The sequence below is a fragment of the Natator depressus genome, chromosome 4 (genome assembly GCF_965152275.1).
Source record: "Natator depressus isolate rNatDep1 chromosome 4, rNatDep2.hap1, whole genome shotgun sequence".
Taxonomy (NCBI): domain Eukaryota; kingdom Metazoa; phylum Chordata; order Testudines; family Cheloniidae; genus Natator; species Natator depressus.
In genome coordinates, this window is record NC_134237.1 from 73593941 (window position 1) to 73610111 (window position 16171).

The following is a 16171-nucleotide window of genomic DNA, read 5'->3' on the forward strand; positions in this document are numbered from 1 at the left end:
CAAAGAAAACAAATTTCATAGTAGTAACTCTACATAGAAACCAAAAAGCCGGCATCTGACAGAGCAAACGACTACTTTCCCCCTGCCATTGTTCTGCAGAAGTTAACGATTCAGTAATATTTTTGACCAAATTCACTACTGGCATGGTGTACATAGATATGAAACTACAGTGCTTTTATTTTCAAGGTACTGCACTTGAAAATGTCTAAGAACTCAGTGTGGGTGCAGAAACTCCGGCCATTTTGTTTTCAAAGTTGCTGCAGTCTGTAACCAAGGAGATTTATATGCACTGGGGTGAAATCCTGGCCCATGAAAGCCAACGACAAAACTCCCTTTGATTTCAGAAGGGCCAGGATTTTAGCCAGTGTGTTCATTTATGGAGATATTACTTTTGTATGTTAACATTGTTTTCTTTGATCTAAATTAAGAAAAATTAATAATCGGAACTAAAATATATAGTCTTTCTTTATGGAAAAAAAATACAAAGTGTGTAGCTCCATCAAAGTCATGGGAGTTATAGACTCCTACATCAGTGGGAAAAAATGGTCCAATGAGTTTAAAAACATTACTGTTCTGTTACAATATAACCATAATTTCTTCCAACTCCCTGTACTCTCTTTTTTCCTAAATATAAGGACAATAATGTTTTTCATAATTTCTTCTCACCATGTAGCCGATACATTAACCCTCAGTAAAATCTCAAATTAAAAGTTACAGGTTTAATGGAATCTTGTTTTTTTTAAACCAAAAAATCAAAATGTAATTACAAAAATTATAGTTGAAGAAACTATGTTGATGGGAGATGTTTTCTAGGGGAAAGGAAAAGGACTATATTTTTCCCTTGTGCCTTCACTCTATCACTTTGTCTACAATTAAGGAGGTAAGTGTTGGAGAAAACCAGATATGCCAGTTACTTCCTAATAAAATGACGGTTATGGATTTGGCAAAAAACCCCATCAAACTTAGCCCATTTACTCACCTCAGTAGATTCACACATCCTCAGGAAATTTTCAGACATGGTGCAAATCTTCTTTTCCTCTCCAATAGTTACAATTCCTGAAACACATAAAATATTCACTAGATTTAGTATTCAAAGCATTCAGTAGTTTTCTTCAAAGGAGCTGAGGAATCCAAATTCTTGGATGTTAAGTAGAACAAAGCAACTGTGGCTCATATTTGACACAACTCTTAGGTCTTCAATTGGTCTCTCTCATTGTCATAAAGCTGACATGTTACCCTTTTGGTAACAGTATGAATGGAAGTAACACAGAGAATCATTCCTCAATCCATTTTTTATATTTTCATTTTGGATTTTATTAATTCCAACCGACAGGGTATTCAAATATTAGAAAACAACTTTCAGCCAGTGCACATACTAGGCCTGTTGGCAAATTTAAAAACCATTCTCTGTCCTTATGCTGAGGAACATGCGAGGATCAGGATCCAAATTTGCTTGCCTGGTGCAAAGCGTCTGTTAGAGGCTATAAAAGTATGTTACCCAGAGGTATGCTTAATCATCTGTTGATAATGAATGCAGCTGCTTACAGTAAGGGAAACAAGAAGCTGCTGTACTGTTCACTTTGGCACGTGACAAGATACTAAATCATAGATTAGCCTGTTGAAAACTACTGTGTTACTGTGGGAAATAGTAATGTTGTCTTCCCTGTAGGGGATCGGTAGGTTTTTTGCAGGACTTGCAAACCAGATGGAAACTGTAAAGATTATATAAATAAAATACAGATGCAAACATTAGCAAAACAAAAGCCCCATACAGCATTTCCAGAGATAAGCATTGACCTTTAAATGGCTCTCAGATCTCTTATCTTCTGGGGAACAAAGTAAGAAGACTAGCTGTTATTGCATCATAGAAGTCAGAAATAGAAAAGAAAAATTCATCAAATCCACTTCTTCCAGATCAGGACATAGGCCTGTTGACTGTATGATACTGAGGCACTCTTTCTTCCTCTATTGCTAAGCTATCAGATAGACAAAAAAGCTACAGGAAGAGGCTTAGAATTGACTAAGCAAAGACTATGGCGGGCGGAGTACAGACATTCTCTTTGCAAAGCACAGGAGCCACGCCCCTGCCTCCTCCCAGTCAGAGGGTGGATACTGAGACATGACAGGGAAATGGTGCAAGAATGTACTCAGTTTAAAGCTATGCCTATCCCTCCTTGTGATCTAACCATTCTAACAATAGGAGATGTTTATCATTTCCCCCTTCAGCACTGCCTTCTTCCTTATTTCAGTCTTAACTCCTCCTTATGACTTATGTCCCTCATCTCCTTTATCATATCTGTGAACAGGCTCCACTTTGTTGCCATCTTTCTAAGCTGACCAGAATTGGGAGCAGTTTTCCAGCTGCAGACTCACTAGAGCCATTATCACCAGGGTAGTAGAAGTTTCCAACCTAATATGTGGTACCTTTGTGTATACAGATCAATACTACATTTTTATGCGGTATTGCACTGCAAGCTCATTGCTAAATTTCTGTCTACTGCTGACCCTACAGTAAGTCTTTTTTACTGCTTTCCAGTACCCTCACCTCCTACTGTATATCTGGGTTTCAGATTGTTTCCCATGTATGTAACAATTTTCATTTTTCCTGGTTGACTCTGTCATATTCTTATTTCCAGTTCATATTTTTAATTTCTCTCAGTCTTTTTGTTTGATTTCTCTATTTTCAGTAGTGTTTGCAATAACTCCAATTTTAGTGATGTCTATGAATTTAACTGATGTGCCTTAAATCTGCACACCATTGAAATGATAGAATATAGACTCACTTTTTTGTTGGTTTGTTTACCAATTTAAATACTTATTCTGTACCAACCTGTAAGGTGTTAAGCAAAAATTTTGGAAGTATCAAGGGTCTGCAGACAACATTCCCAACAAATGTTTCTAAAAGGCTGCTTTGTTAACTGGGTTTGAAGTCTCAATTCACATTGAACATCCATCATTCACCTACCAAACTGACGAAGGTCCAAGCAGAGATTAGCCCCTTCCACTAAAGTGGTATTTCGGCAAATGGTCCACAGATTGAAGTACATGTAAACAGGCAGAGAGGTGAAAGCTGTGACCCCTAGCCAGGCCAGCATGAAGACGTATGTCAGCATAATAAACTATATGAAATACAAAGGAGAAAGAGAGAGAAACAAAACCAGTAGAACATTTAAAAAACTCTGAAACCAACTCAAATACAGAACCATACCCAACATGCATGCAGCATTCTCAGTTTTGTTTTCTGTTGTTTGGAAGTTCCATTACTTTCCTTGTGTTTAATAGACAGGAAGTTTGTGATCTGCCCAGAGTAAGGGGCAGTGCACTATTGTGCTGCCTCTGGAACAGCCCAGGAGTGAGATTATGGCTCCAGAGTCACAATCTCCCTCCCCAGTGCTCCTGGGTCTATACCTGATCCAATGTACATCACATGATGTGCCGGTGTAACTATCTCACTGGGCACCATAGGGATGGTGTGGAACCAACTCTCTGCTCCTCCTCTCCCCCTACCCAGGAGAGGATATAGTGGCTGTAGTGCAAATAACTGATGGAGGAATGCAAGGGAGGTCCTTGTGCCCGTGTATGGCTCTATGCTACTTCGTGAGCTCAAGCCATGATTTAGACCATAGTTAAAATGAATCACTTGCCATTGAAGTCAATGAGATGCTTTGCTTGCAATGTGTATTGGATCAAACGCAATGAGGCACCTCTCTCACGTATTTGCAAGCCTGAAACTAATACAAAAGGCTTTCCCATTATAAACAAACTGGAAAATGTACCTCCGTCACTAGGCAAAGCACTGAATCATGTTTTATAAACTATGTTGCAGCTATGTATTCACCGAGTGCTATTATTTTAACCTCTGGTTTCTAGAGTAGAGCAATTTAAAATTCTAGCTGTGTATTTATAGCAACCGCTGAACTCCATTTGACTTCAGATCCAAAACCGATGTAACATCTAGAGGCAGTGAATATGCTTCAGTGTCACAGTGCTGACTATCGGAGACAACTAGTACAGAATTCCATTAATGGTTGCTCTTTTCTTATTTTGTACTGAACAAACAAACTGTGTAAAGACCAGAAAAATATGCCAAACTGCTAAAAACAATCACTGAGCCTGCACTTAAACACTGGAGCCAAACACCCACATTTGAAATGGACATTGATCGAGATTTTGCAGTGCTGCTCCATATTGAAGAACTAAATTTTTTTAGTATGTTTCTCAAATAATTCCACAGTCCCTGTGATGGGGTGCCTCTCCCAGACAGGCATAAAAGGGGTTAGCCATGCCCTGCCCCAGATGTAGCAATGGAAGTGAGTACTCCAAGAGGCCCAGAGGGGCTGCGGAAAGCACAGCCAATCAGGGAGGCATTTCAGGGAGCAACCAATCAGGGCCCAGCATGCTCAGATAAAAGGGAGCTGCAGGGCAGAGTAGAGAGCAGCTGCTGCTGGGAGCCCAGGGAGTAAGGACTGCATCCCTGGAGGATTGAGAGAACTAAACTCCTTGGACAGAGCCGCAAGGACCAGGGACGCAAGTGGGAGCTCCTGGCTGGCTGCTGGGACTGAGCAGCTGAGTGCCCTGAGATGAGGGTGAAGAAGGTATTGGCGCCATGGGGAAGCGGCCCAAGAAAATATAGCAGCATTGACAGAGGTTACAGAGGAGCAGCAGGAGGCTGCTAGTTACAGGGTTCCTGGGCTGAGGCCCGGAGTAGTGGGTGGGTCGGGGTTCCCACCACTAGGAAAGTGGGTCGACGGTTGAACAGAAATAATCCCCACCCAGAAGGGGGAAAACATGGATGGTGACCTAACCAGAGGGCTGAGTCGCAAAGAGGATGCTACAGTTCTAGGAACTGAGAGAGGAGCTGTAGGCGGGAACAAAGATAGATTGCTGGTGTGCAGATCGTGTGCAGATAGGGCAGTCAGCCTAGAGCTAGTCCCTCACATGACCAGGAAGAGGTACCAGTCTGGCGATTAGGGCTGCACCTCACGACAGTCCCAATGACAGCCTAAGGCCTGAATCCCTACAATGCATATCAAACACTGAATCTGACAGTAAGGAACTAATATAAGTAATGCTGGATGATCTACCCAACAAACGAGGAAAAAACCCAACATTTTCTGGTTCCTGTAAAGAAAGTTCTCTTGCATAAGTTTAAAAAACCCAATTATAAATATCCAGTATGTGGACTTCATATCACTGTGGCTATCTTCCTGTCTATGTCACTACAATAAAAGAAAGCTAAACATGGCTAGATGTAGAGTTAAGTAGCAGGAGGGGTGAAAGTGGGCCCGTACAGCGTACTGGTAAGAAGCCAGTACTGGCCCTTACACAGCCCACATTAAAGCGCTGCCACAGCAACGCTTCAATGTCACTGTCTGTTCCCTGCACACCCACTTTGGTGGCCCTGCCGGTAGGGACCCTACCGGCAGGGCCGCCAACAGGGGAAGCAAAAGGGGCAACGATATTAAAGCGCTGCGGCAGCGCTTTAAAGTCATTGCCCCTTTTGCCCCACCGGGCCACCAACGGGGAAGGGGGTGGGCACAAAAGGGGAAGCTGCCCTAGGGCCGGTGATTTAAAAGGGCCCAGAGCTCCCAGGCGCTGCTGCCGCTACAACAGCAGCGGCCAGAACCCTGGGCCCTTTTAAATCGCCGCTGGAGCCCCGGGTGGCGTGGGCCAGGCAGCATGGATGGGCTGGCTGGGGGGGTCTGCAATCCCACCCCTTCTGCCCGAGGCCCCACCCCTTCCAGGGTCCGGAGCTGACCCCTGTGCCAATAAGAATTTAATATTACTTTCACCCCTGAGTAGCAGTATGCACCAATTTACACCATAGACAAACCCTGCCCACCATTAGTAGAGTCTGTTCCTCTGTTAAATGAACTGATGAAAGACCAAGAGATAATGAAGAATCAAGAACAACTCCAGAACCTTGAAAAGATGGTGTCCCTATAAGGGTAAAAAGTGAAGTAAGACAGACTTTCCCCGCACAGTTCATAAGAATGGCCTTCCTGGGTCAGGCCAATGGCCCATCTAGCTCAGTATCCTGTCTTCCAACAGTGGCCAATGTCAGGTGCTTCAGAGGAAATCAGCAGAACAGGTAATCATTGAATCATCCATCCCCTGTTATCCACTCCCAGTCTGGCAGTTAGAGGGTAGGGCCACCCAGAGCAGCGGGTTACATCTCTGACCATGTTGGCTAATAGCCATTGATGGACCTATCCTCCATGAACTTACCTAATTATTTTTGAATCCCATTATACTTTTGCCCTTCACATCATACCCTGGCAATGAGTTCCACAGGTTGATTGTGTGTTGTGTGAAGAAGTACTTCATTTTGTTTGCTTTAAACCTGCTGCCTATTAATTTCATTGGGTGACCACTGGTTCTTGTGTTATGTGAAGGAGTAAATAACACTTCCCTATCCACTTTCTCATTCATTATTTTATAAAATTCTATCGTATCGCCCCTTAGTGGTCTCTTTTCCAAGCTGAACAGTCCCAGTTTTTTTAATCTCCCCTCACATGGAAGCTGTTCCATACCCCTCTTCATTTTTGTTGTCCTTCTCTGTACCTTTTCCAATTCTAATATATCTTTTTTGAGATAGGGTGACCAGAACTGCACAGTATTCAAGGTGTGAGCATATTCATTTACAAGTAATTACTTGGCACCATAGCAGCACTTAAGAGTTGTGAATTTCAGACTAAAAAGCAAAAGATGTTCTTAATTTATTATCAAGCTAAAGAGTTTTATTGCTAAAGAGTTTTATGTGTGTGTTTGTGCCCTTTTTAGAATAGCTTTTCAATTTAAAGCTTATTTTAAAATTTCACTTCAGGAGTAAAAAAATATCTCCCCTGTTGAAGTTTTCTACTCTTGCAAGAAATAGCAATGTGTGCTTTGGACCTGTAGTAGCATTACAATATTTTCTGTCTTCTTATCCATCCCTTTCATAATGGTTCCAAACATTGTTAGCTTTTCTGACCGCTGCTGCACATTGAGTGGATTTTTTCACAACTCCAAGAGCTCTTTCTTGAGTGGTAACAGCTAATTTAGATCCCATCATTTTGTATATATAGTTGGGGATTATGTTCTCCAATGTGCAATACTTTGTATTTATCAACCCCTAATTTCATTTGCTATTTTGTTGTCCAGTCACTTAGTTTTGTAAGATCCCTTTGTAACTCTTTGCAGTCACCTTTGGACTTAATTATCTTCAGCAATTTTGTATTGTCTACAAATTTTGCCACTTCACTGTTTCCCCTTTTCCCAGACAATTTATGAATATATTGATCCCAGTGCAGATCCCTGGGGGACACCACCACTTACCTCTCTCCATTCTGAAAACTGACCTTTTATTCCTACTCTTTTATTTCCTGTGTTTTAACCAGTTACTGATCCATGAGAGGATCTTCCTTCTTATCCCATGACTGCTTACTTTGCTTAAGAGCCTTTGGTGAGAGCCTTTTCAAAGGCTTACTGTAAGTCCAAGTTCCTGGTTATGCAAACAAATAGAAAGCCATACTTAAAGGTGATGTAAATGGCAGTGTAAACTGTGAATGCAAGCAGTATGCTGAGGTGGAAAGCTGGGATTGTAGCAGTAAAAACAATTATCAAGAGCAAGAAGATGAAAGATAAAGTACACTGTGGCTTGCCCTATCTTGCATCTTCTTTGCACCTGCCTATTGGTTACTTTCCTTCTACAACCTCACCTGCCTATTGGTTACTTTCCTTCTACAACCTTCTTCAGTGTGTAACAATAACACTTAATAATATCCAGTAAGGTGGACATACCAATTTGTACTGCATCGCCTCTGAATTTGTCCCAGAGAATTAAAAAATGACAGCAGGTTGGGATGGAAAAGTGAGAATAATTTCTCTGACTTAAGCACAGAGACATTGTGGAAATGGATTATTACTGCCAGTGATCTATGCTTTCTCTCTCCTCACCAAATATTGACATGCTAGAGGGAACTAAATCAAAACACATAGATGATAGATAAGTATAGTGTGGTCTGCATCCCCTATGATCCTTTATCAAAGACTATGGCATGTGTGAACTGCTTTACATAGTGTGACTTGAAAGGAAGGCATCTATTACAAAGAAAACGTTGAGCACAATTAAGTGGTTTTTTTCTCCACACTATTATTTAGTTTCTATCTCTGCTCAGTCTCTGGGTTCTATTTCCCCCCGTCACACTACACCATATGATGTGACACCATCTGGTCCAACTCCAGGAATTCATTTACAAGTAATTACTTGGCAGCATAGTGGCACTTAAGAGCTTTCAATTCCAGATTAAAAAGCAAAAGATGTTCTTAATTTATCATCAAGCTAAAGAGTTTTATTTCTATTTTTTAAAGTAGGAGCAAGAAGTGACAAAGAATATTCTATGCATGTTTGTGCCCTTTTTAGAATAGCTTTTCAATTTAAAGCTTATTTTAAACTTTCACTTTAGGAGTAAAAAACATCTCCCCTGTTGAGGTTTTCTACTCTTGCAAGAAATAGCAATGTGTGCTTTGGTCCTGTTTAAGAGTCCCTTTCTGGGGCTTCAAAAATGGGAAAGAAAGTGTTCTTAAAAAGTGTAAAGCAAAGTTATTTATATGCTAATACCTCCGTATGTGTAGTTAAATGTACTATAATTTAATGGGTCGGACCACATCTTTCATATTAATTATATTTTAGAACTATAATGCTCAATTTTTATACACTGGCCTGTATTCCTGTGCTCTTTTTGCATATGGAGGTTTAGGAATCTTTCTGCTATGTGTGCATTTGTTAACACAGGCACAAGTGAAGACAAGGCTAAGTCTTTAAAACTGTATTTACTCTAAGACCAAAAAAGAACTTCTGCTTTTATTTTTCTTCTTTGTTGACTGAGTGCTTTCAACTGAAGGACTACTGGTCCACTACATGCTCTAATTAACATTGCAGAACTAAGAAGCCAGTGAAAGAGCAAGGATATTTTTCAGATTACATGCAATAGTGTCTACAATGCCAAAGTCTATGAAGGTCTTTGGACATACCACAGATCTGCAGACCTGTTAAAACCGTTATCAATGGGCAATTGTCCTTCATGGTGGTTTCAGCAAGGTGGTAACCATAAGAATCAAATTGCATTGGCTTGGGTAATACAAGTCCAGCTGTGTCTAAGCCTAAAACAATGATCAGGTAACACATAAAATGGGAACATGTTTTTTTCTAAAATGGAGTGGAATTTAGAAATTACAGGATATACTTGTGTGAAGACTACAGGTGAGTAACCAAAATATTTATTAGTGAATTTTCTCTTATAAAGTCTTCTCTCTGCCTTCTAGACATCTTTCCAGAAACACTTCTTGAAAAGCCCGTTCACTGCCAGAATTAAATTCAAAATGCAATCTGCTCAGATTTAAAAGGGATGGTACTCCTTTGAAATAGTGTTCGGCTACCTGACAAGTCAAAGGAAGAAATGATTTATTAAATAGCAGTACTGAACCTTAAAAAACACCACATTTGCTCCTTTAGCACACTATATATTTTGTTAGTAGTGAAAATAGCTCCTCTAAGTTATCACATTTATCGTTGCAAGAAGCTGAACATAATATAATAAAGTTTCCTTAAACCTTTCATTCCATTGCATTTTATGTTCATAAGTAAGATGCAAAAGTCCATGCTGCAGCGTTGTCCTAAATTCTACAGGATCAGATCTTGAAAAAATTACCAGACAACTACTACTCGGAGAACTAAAGCTACTAATAGATATCCATACAATATAAGGATAGCGGTCCCCTGTTCCCGTATTCAGGAGGCACATTCTGATGACATCCCAACCCCTACTGTCACCTCCAGCTGGAATCTTCATGAAAGTTCCATCTTTCTTGTCAGCCTCTGACTAGATATCTAATACATGTGAAATTCTAAATATTAAACAGAGAACGTCTGGAATTATCTAGATGCTAAAAGAGAGAAGTCTCATTCTGTTGTTTTTTTCTATTCCAGGGCTTCTCAAACTTCTGACAACAAAAATTGCTACACGATCCCAGGAGGGGAGACCGAAGCCTGAGCCTGCCCAAGCCCGACTGCTCCAGGCAGAGAGTGGGAGCAAAGCCAAAGCACAAGGGCTTTAGCCCCAGGCAAGGGGCCTGTAACCTTAGCCCTGTCACACAGGGAGAAGCCCTTGGGCTTTGGCTTCAGCCCCGGGCAGTGGGGTCAGGCTTCAGCTTTGGCCCCGGGCAGTGGGGCTCAGAATCCAGCACTGGGCCCCAGAAAATCTAAGTCAGCCCTGGCAACCCCATTAAAATGGGGTTGCAAGCAACTTTGGGGTCCCAACCCACAGTTTGAGAACCATTGTTCAACTCCAAACCCTCCTGGCTGATACAAAAAAGGGGCTCTCTCTACTATTCAACCTCTCCCACAGCCACCTAGCTACTGCCAAGAGGCAGTGGGCCTCTGTTATTATGCCTCTTTGCCAGCCTCCATTGCTTGGTCTTTCTTACCCAGAAATAATTCCAATACTTTACTGCAGCAGCAACATGAGATTTTCATGATTCCTGACAGTTGCACTGCTAACTAGGGGACTGTTGAATAGTAACATCAAAAGGGATACAAGCCTTGTTAATTTTACTATTGCTTCCTGGCAGAGTCATGAGCAGCTATAGAACCAGTGGAGAAATCTGTCTGTAGACTTACAAAGACAACAGTGTATCAGTTTACATTTTGTTCACTTTTGTAATGTTAACTAGAAGGGTAAGAAATTTAATTTTTATAAAAAATCCTAAAGCTTAAATATGCAGAGATTGATGGTTTAGGCCTCCACATTCACCGGGAGAAGCTGACCCTTTGCCACTGTCTAATCAAGATGGGGGCACGGATGGGAGTAAGGTGATTGAAGCTCAACCCAGAGTAGACTGAGGTGATTATGGTGGGTTAGGGGAAGCAGCTGGAGGAGACGGCGGAAGTAACATCCGTCCCTTCGATTGAGGGAGTACATCTGCCATTAAGTTAATAGTGTTCACAACTTAGACTGCCATTAGTTAATATGTTTCACAATCATATTACAGCAGTGATCCAATCAACTTTTTTACAATCTGTGTGTGTCTAAGAGGTTGTGATGTGGACCTTGCAACTGTTATCAATGCTTTTGTTACCTCAAGATGTGCTGTACATGGGCCTACAGCCATTAAAATCATTCAGAGACTGAAGCTAAAGCAGAACTGAAGGGCATACTTACTGAGCAGGGTATCTCTTTGGGAGCACATGACCCCAGTGTTTCAAGAGCTGCATTGGCTACTCATTGGTGTCTGGATAGAGTTTAAGGTATTGGTTATGAGCTATAAAGCCTTAAATGGCCTGGGATCAGCCTACTTGAAGGATGGTCTCTCCCCCTAGGACGTACTGCCACAGTTGTGGTCTGTCCCTACTGACCACATAGAGCTAGATTCATAAAGCATATATTTTATAAAAACATCCAATCTTGATTTACAAGTTGTCAGAGATGGAGAATTCAGCACACCCTTGATAAATTGTTCCAATGGTTAATTACTCTGCTGTTAAAATGTATACCTTATTTACAATCTGAATTTCCCTAGCTTGAACTTCCAGCCACTGAATCACGTTGTACCTTTCTCTGCTAGATTCGGGAGCCCATATTAAATATTTGTTCCCCATGTAGATACTTATGGACTGTTATTAAGTCACCTTGACCTTACCTTTCTTAAGCTAAATAGATTGAGCCTTTTGAATCTGTCACTGTAAGGCATATTTTATAATTCTTTAATCATCCCCTCGTTATAAAAGAGGCTGGTAGGGCATTCTCTGTGAGGATATTGCGAGACTCTGGAACTGGCTCCCTTCTGGTCTGAAATAGCACAAGTCTGGTGACTTTTGGGGCATGCTACAAAAGACACCTGTTCGATAGGGTCTCTGGAGAAGGCTGAGGGTATGCTTCCTAGATGAAGGGGGCAGGTGGCTGGACAATCTAGTTCCTTTGGAATTGATTTTAATGCTGCTGAGATTTAATTTAATTATATTTGTTGTATGATGAATTGGGTTTAGAAGCCTTGAGCCTTGGATAGAGGTCTTTATTATTTTAAATCTAGATGAATAACTAAATAAAAATAAACTAACTTACATCCCAAGGAGCTACACGATATACAAATGTGTAAGCTACAGCAGTTAGACTCACTTAAGCTCAATTACATATCAGTAAAGTTTCAGAGGCTTATCACATTAATTGTACTGTTCCCAAGTGTTAAATTCCCGTTATATTTACTGCTTAAATACTGTAATACATTTAAGAGTAGTTCTCTGAGTATAAATCTTTAGTTGCCTAGTCACCTAACACAGTAGAATTAATTGGCCTTTACGTGCTACCATAATATAAATGAAGAATAACAATAGTGTTGACAAGCCACAAATGTTAACTCCATCAGTGAGAATCTAAATACTGGAAGAGTCCTTTAGGGAGTAATTCCGAACTCGGAAAGTAATCACTTTCTAAATCACTTTTACAAATCCGCACAGACACACCCCTGGAACCCCGACCTCGGGCATTCTATCTGCTACCCAAGATCAATAAACCTGGAAATCCTGGACGCCCCATCATCTCAGGCATTGGCACCCTGACAGCAGGATTGTCTGGCTATGTAGACTCCCTCCTCAGGGCCTACGCTACCAGCACTCCCAGCTATCTTCGAGACACCACTGACTTCCTGAGGAAACTACAATCCATCGGTGATCTTCCTGAAAACACCATCCTGGCCACTATGGATGTAGAAGCCCTCTACACCAACATTCCACACAAAGATGGACTACAAGCCATCAGGAACAGTATCCCCGATAATATCACGGCAAACCTGGTGGCTGAACTTTGTGACTTTGTCCTCACCCATAACTATTTCAAATTTGGGGACAATGTATACCTTCAAATCAGCGGCACTGCTATGGGTACCCGCATGGCTCCACAGTATGCCAACATTTTTATGGTTGACTTAGAACAACGCTTCCTCCGCTCTCGTCCCCTAATGCCCCTACTCTACTTGCGCTACATTGATGACATCTTCATCACCTGGACCAATGGAAAAGAAGTCCTTGAGGAATTCCACCATGATTTCAACAATTTCCATCCCACCATCAACCTCATCCTGGACCAGTCCACACAAGAGATCCACTTCCTGGACACTACGGTGCTAATAAGCGATGGTCACATAAACACCACCCTATACCGGAAACCTACTGACCGCTATTCCTACCTACATGCCTCCAGCTTTAACCCAGACCACACCACACGATCCATCGTCTACAGCCAAGCTCTACGATACAACCACATTTGCTCCAACCCCTCAGACAGAGACAATCACCTACAAGATCTCTATCAAGCATTCTTACAACTACAATACCCACCTGCGGAAGTGAAGAAACAGATTGACAGAGCCAGGAGAGTACCCAGAAGTCACCTACTACAGGACAGGCCCAACAAAGATAATAACAGAACGCCACTAGCCGTCACCTTCAGCCCCCAACTAAAACTTCTCCAACGCATCATCAAGGATCTACAACCTATCCTGAAGGATGACCCATCACTCTCGCAAATCTTGGCAGACAGGCCAGTCCTTGCCTAGAGACAGCCCCCCAACCTGAAGCAAATACTCACCAGCAACCACACACCACACAACAGAACCACTAACCCAGGAACCTATCCTTGCAACGAAGCCCGTTGCCAACTGTGTCCATATATCTATTCAGGGGACACCAACATAGGGCCTAATCACATCAGCCACACTATCAGAGGCTCGCTCACCTGCACATCTTCCAATGTGATATATGCCATCATGTGCCAGCAATGCCCCTCTGCCATGTACATTGGCCAAACCAGACAGTCTCTACGCAAAAGAATAAATGGACACAAATCTGACATCAGGAATCATAACATTCAAAAACCAGGAGGAGAACACTTCAATCTCTCCTGTCACTGGATTACAGACCTAAAGATCACAATACTACAACAAAAAGACTTCAAAAATAGACTCCAATGAGAGACTACTGAATTGGAATTAATTTGCAAACTGGATACAATTAACTTAGGCTTGAATAGAGACTGGGAGTGGATGTGTCATTACACAAAGTAAAACTATTTCCCCATGTTTATTTCCTCCCCCTCCCCTCCCCCCCACTGCTCCTCAGATGTTCCTGTTAACTGCTGGAAATGACCCACCTTAATTATCACTACAAAAGGTTTTCTCCCCCACCACTCTCCTGCTGGTTATAGCTCATCTTAAGTGATCACTCTCCTTACAATGTGTATGATAACACCCATTTTTTCATGTTCTGTGTGTATATAAATCTCCTCACTGTATTTTCCACTGAATGCATCCAATGAAGTGAGCTGTAGCTCACGAAAGCTTACGCTCAAATAAATTGGTTAGTCTCTAAGGTGCCACTAGTACTCCTTTTCTTTTTACTTTCTATATCGTATCTTCTAACTTTCAGATGTATAACAGAAAACCAATAAATCCCATGTAAATCAATATGTCATAAAATTATTAATTTCAAACATGTCAAGAATCCTTTTCCACGCCTATATATTAAATGGATAAGGATGATTTTATTACTTTAAAAAAATCAAATAAAAAGATATAGGGGAATGGTATTCCCCTTCTGGGCATCCAGAGGGCAAATGGTGAAAGGAAGTGTGAAACTTCAAAGGTTAAGAATTGTTCAGATCTCTGTAACATGAGAAATGATTAACTCCTAACAGCTTTAGCCTGGGAATTGTGTAACAGTCCCTTATACAAATCTGGGGTTTCTACCCTTCTGATCTGTGCTGTTAAATATTAACTAAAGAAACATTTGCTTTCTAGAGTGGTAGCAGCTGTTATTGTTATGGCTAAATGCAACTTTCATTGTGACTCCTTTTTTTACATTTCCTTTTACATTTTTCTAATATGTAGGGTCGGGGATGGGGAACGGGGGCGTTGGATAGGGCATGGGAGTGCCGGGGGGGCCTGCTGACTATTAATAACGGAAATGCTCAAGGCCAAAGCTATAATGCGGTTTCACCTATAACGCGGTAAGACTTTTTGGCTCCCGAAGACCGCGTTATATCGGGGTAGAGGTATAGTATTTTTCAATTCTCCCATTATAAGTACTGTAGTGCAATCTCTTTATCATAAAAGTGCAACTTACGAATGTTGAATTATGTACAAAAAAAACCCCTGCACTCAAAACCAAAACAATGTAAAACAATGTTGTAGCCGGCGTTGCAAGATATTTATGTGCCAGATGCCTTAAAGATTCATATGTCCCTTCATGCTTCAACCACCATTCCAGAGGACAAGAGTCCATGCTGATGACAGGTTTGCTCAATAACAATCCAAAGCAGTGCGGACCGACACATGTTCATTTTCATCATCTGAGTCACATGCCACCAGCAGATTTTCTTTTTTGGTGATTTGGGTTCTGTAGGTTGCACATTGGAATGCTGCTGTTTTAAGACTTCTGAAATCATGCTCCACATCTCATCCCTCTCAGATTTTGAAAGGCACTTCAGGTTCTTAAACCTTGGGTCAAGAGCTGTATCTATTCTTAGAAATCTCAAACTGGTTCCTTCTTTGTGTTTTGTCAGATCTGCAGTGAAAGTCTTCTTAAAATGAACAACATGTGCTGGGTCATCATCCGAGACTGCTATGACATGAAATATATGGCAGAATGCAGGTATAACTGAGCAGGAAACGTACAATTCTCTCCCAAGGAGTTCAGTCACAAATTTAATTAATGCATTTTTTTTGATGGGCATCATCAGCATGGAAGCATGTTCTCTGCAATGATGGCCAAAGCATGAGGGGAATACAAATGTTTAGCACATCTGACACGTAAATACCTTGCAATGCCGGCTACAAAAGTGCCATGTGAATGTCTGTTCTCACTTTCAGGTGACGTAAATAAGAAGCAGGCAGCATTATCTTCTGTAAATGTAATCAAATTTGTTTGTCTTAGTGATTGATTGAACAAGAAGTAGGACTGAGTGGACTTGTTGGCTCTAAAGTTTTACATTGTTTTGGTTTTGAGAGCAGTTATGGGACAAAAAAAAAACAACATTTGTAAGTTTCTTATATGAGGTGAATTGAAAAATACTATTTCTTTCATCATTTTTAGAGTGCAAATATTTGTAATAAAAATAGTAATATAAAGTGAGCACTGTAC

General features: G+C 41.2%; 1 protein-coding gene across 3 annotated transcripts in view; it reads right to left on the reverse strand.

The window, feature by feature from the left end:
• GPM6A (glycoprotein M6A) overlaps window positions 1-16171 on the reverse strand; it is a 350470-nt gene that overhangs the window by 14897 nt on the left and 319402 nt on the right. For all 3 annotated transcript variants that reach the window (XM_074951179.1, XM_074951181.1, XM_074951180.1), the window contains 2 exons: window positions 2966-3119; window positions 980-1056 (listed from right to left, as the gene is read on the reverse strand). In XM_074951179.1, coding sequence (XP_074807280.1) covers window positions 980-1056; window positions 2966-3119 — 231 coding nt within the window. The remainder of the gene's footprint in view (window positions 1-979; window positions 1057-2965; window positions 3120-16171) is intronic.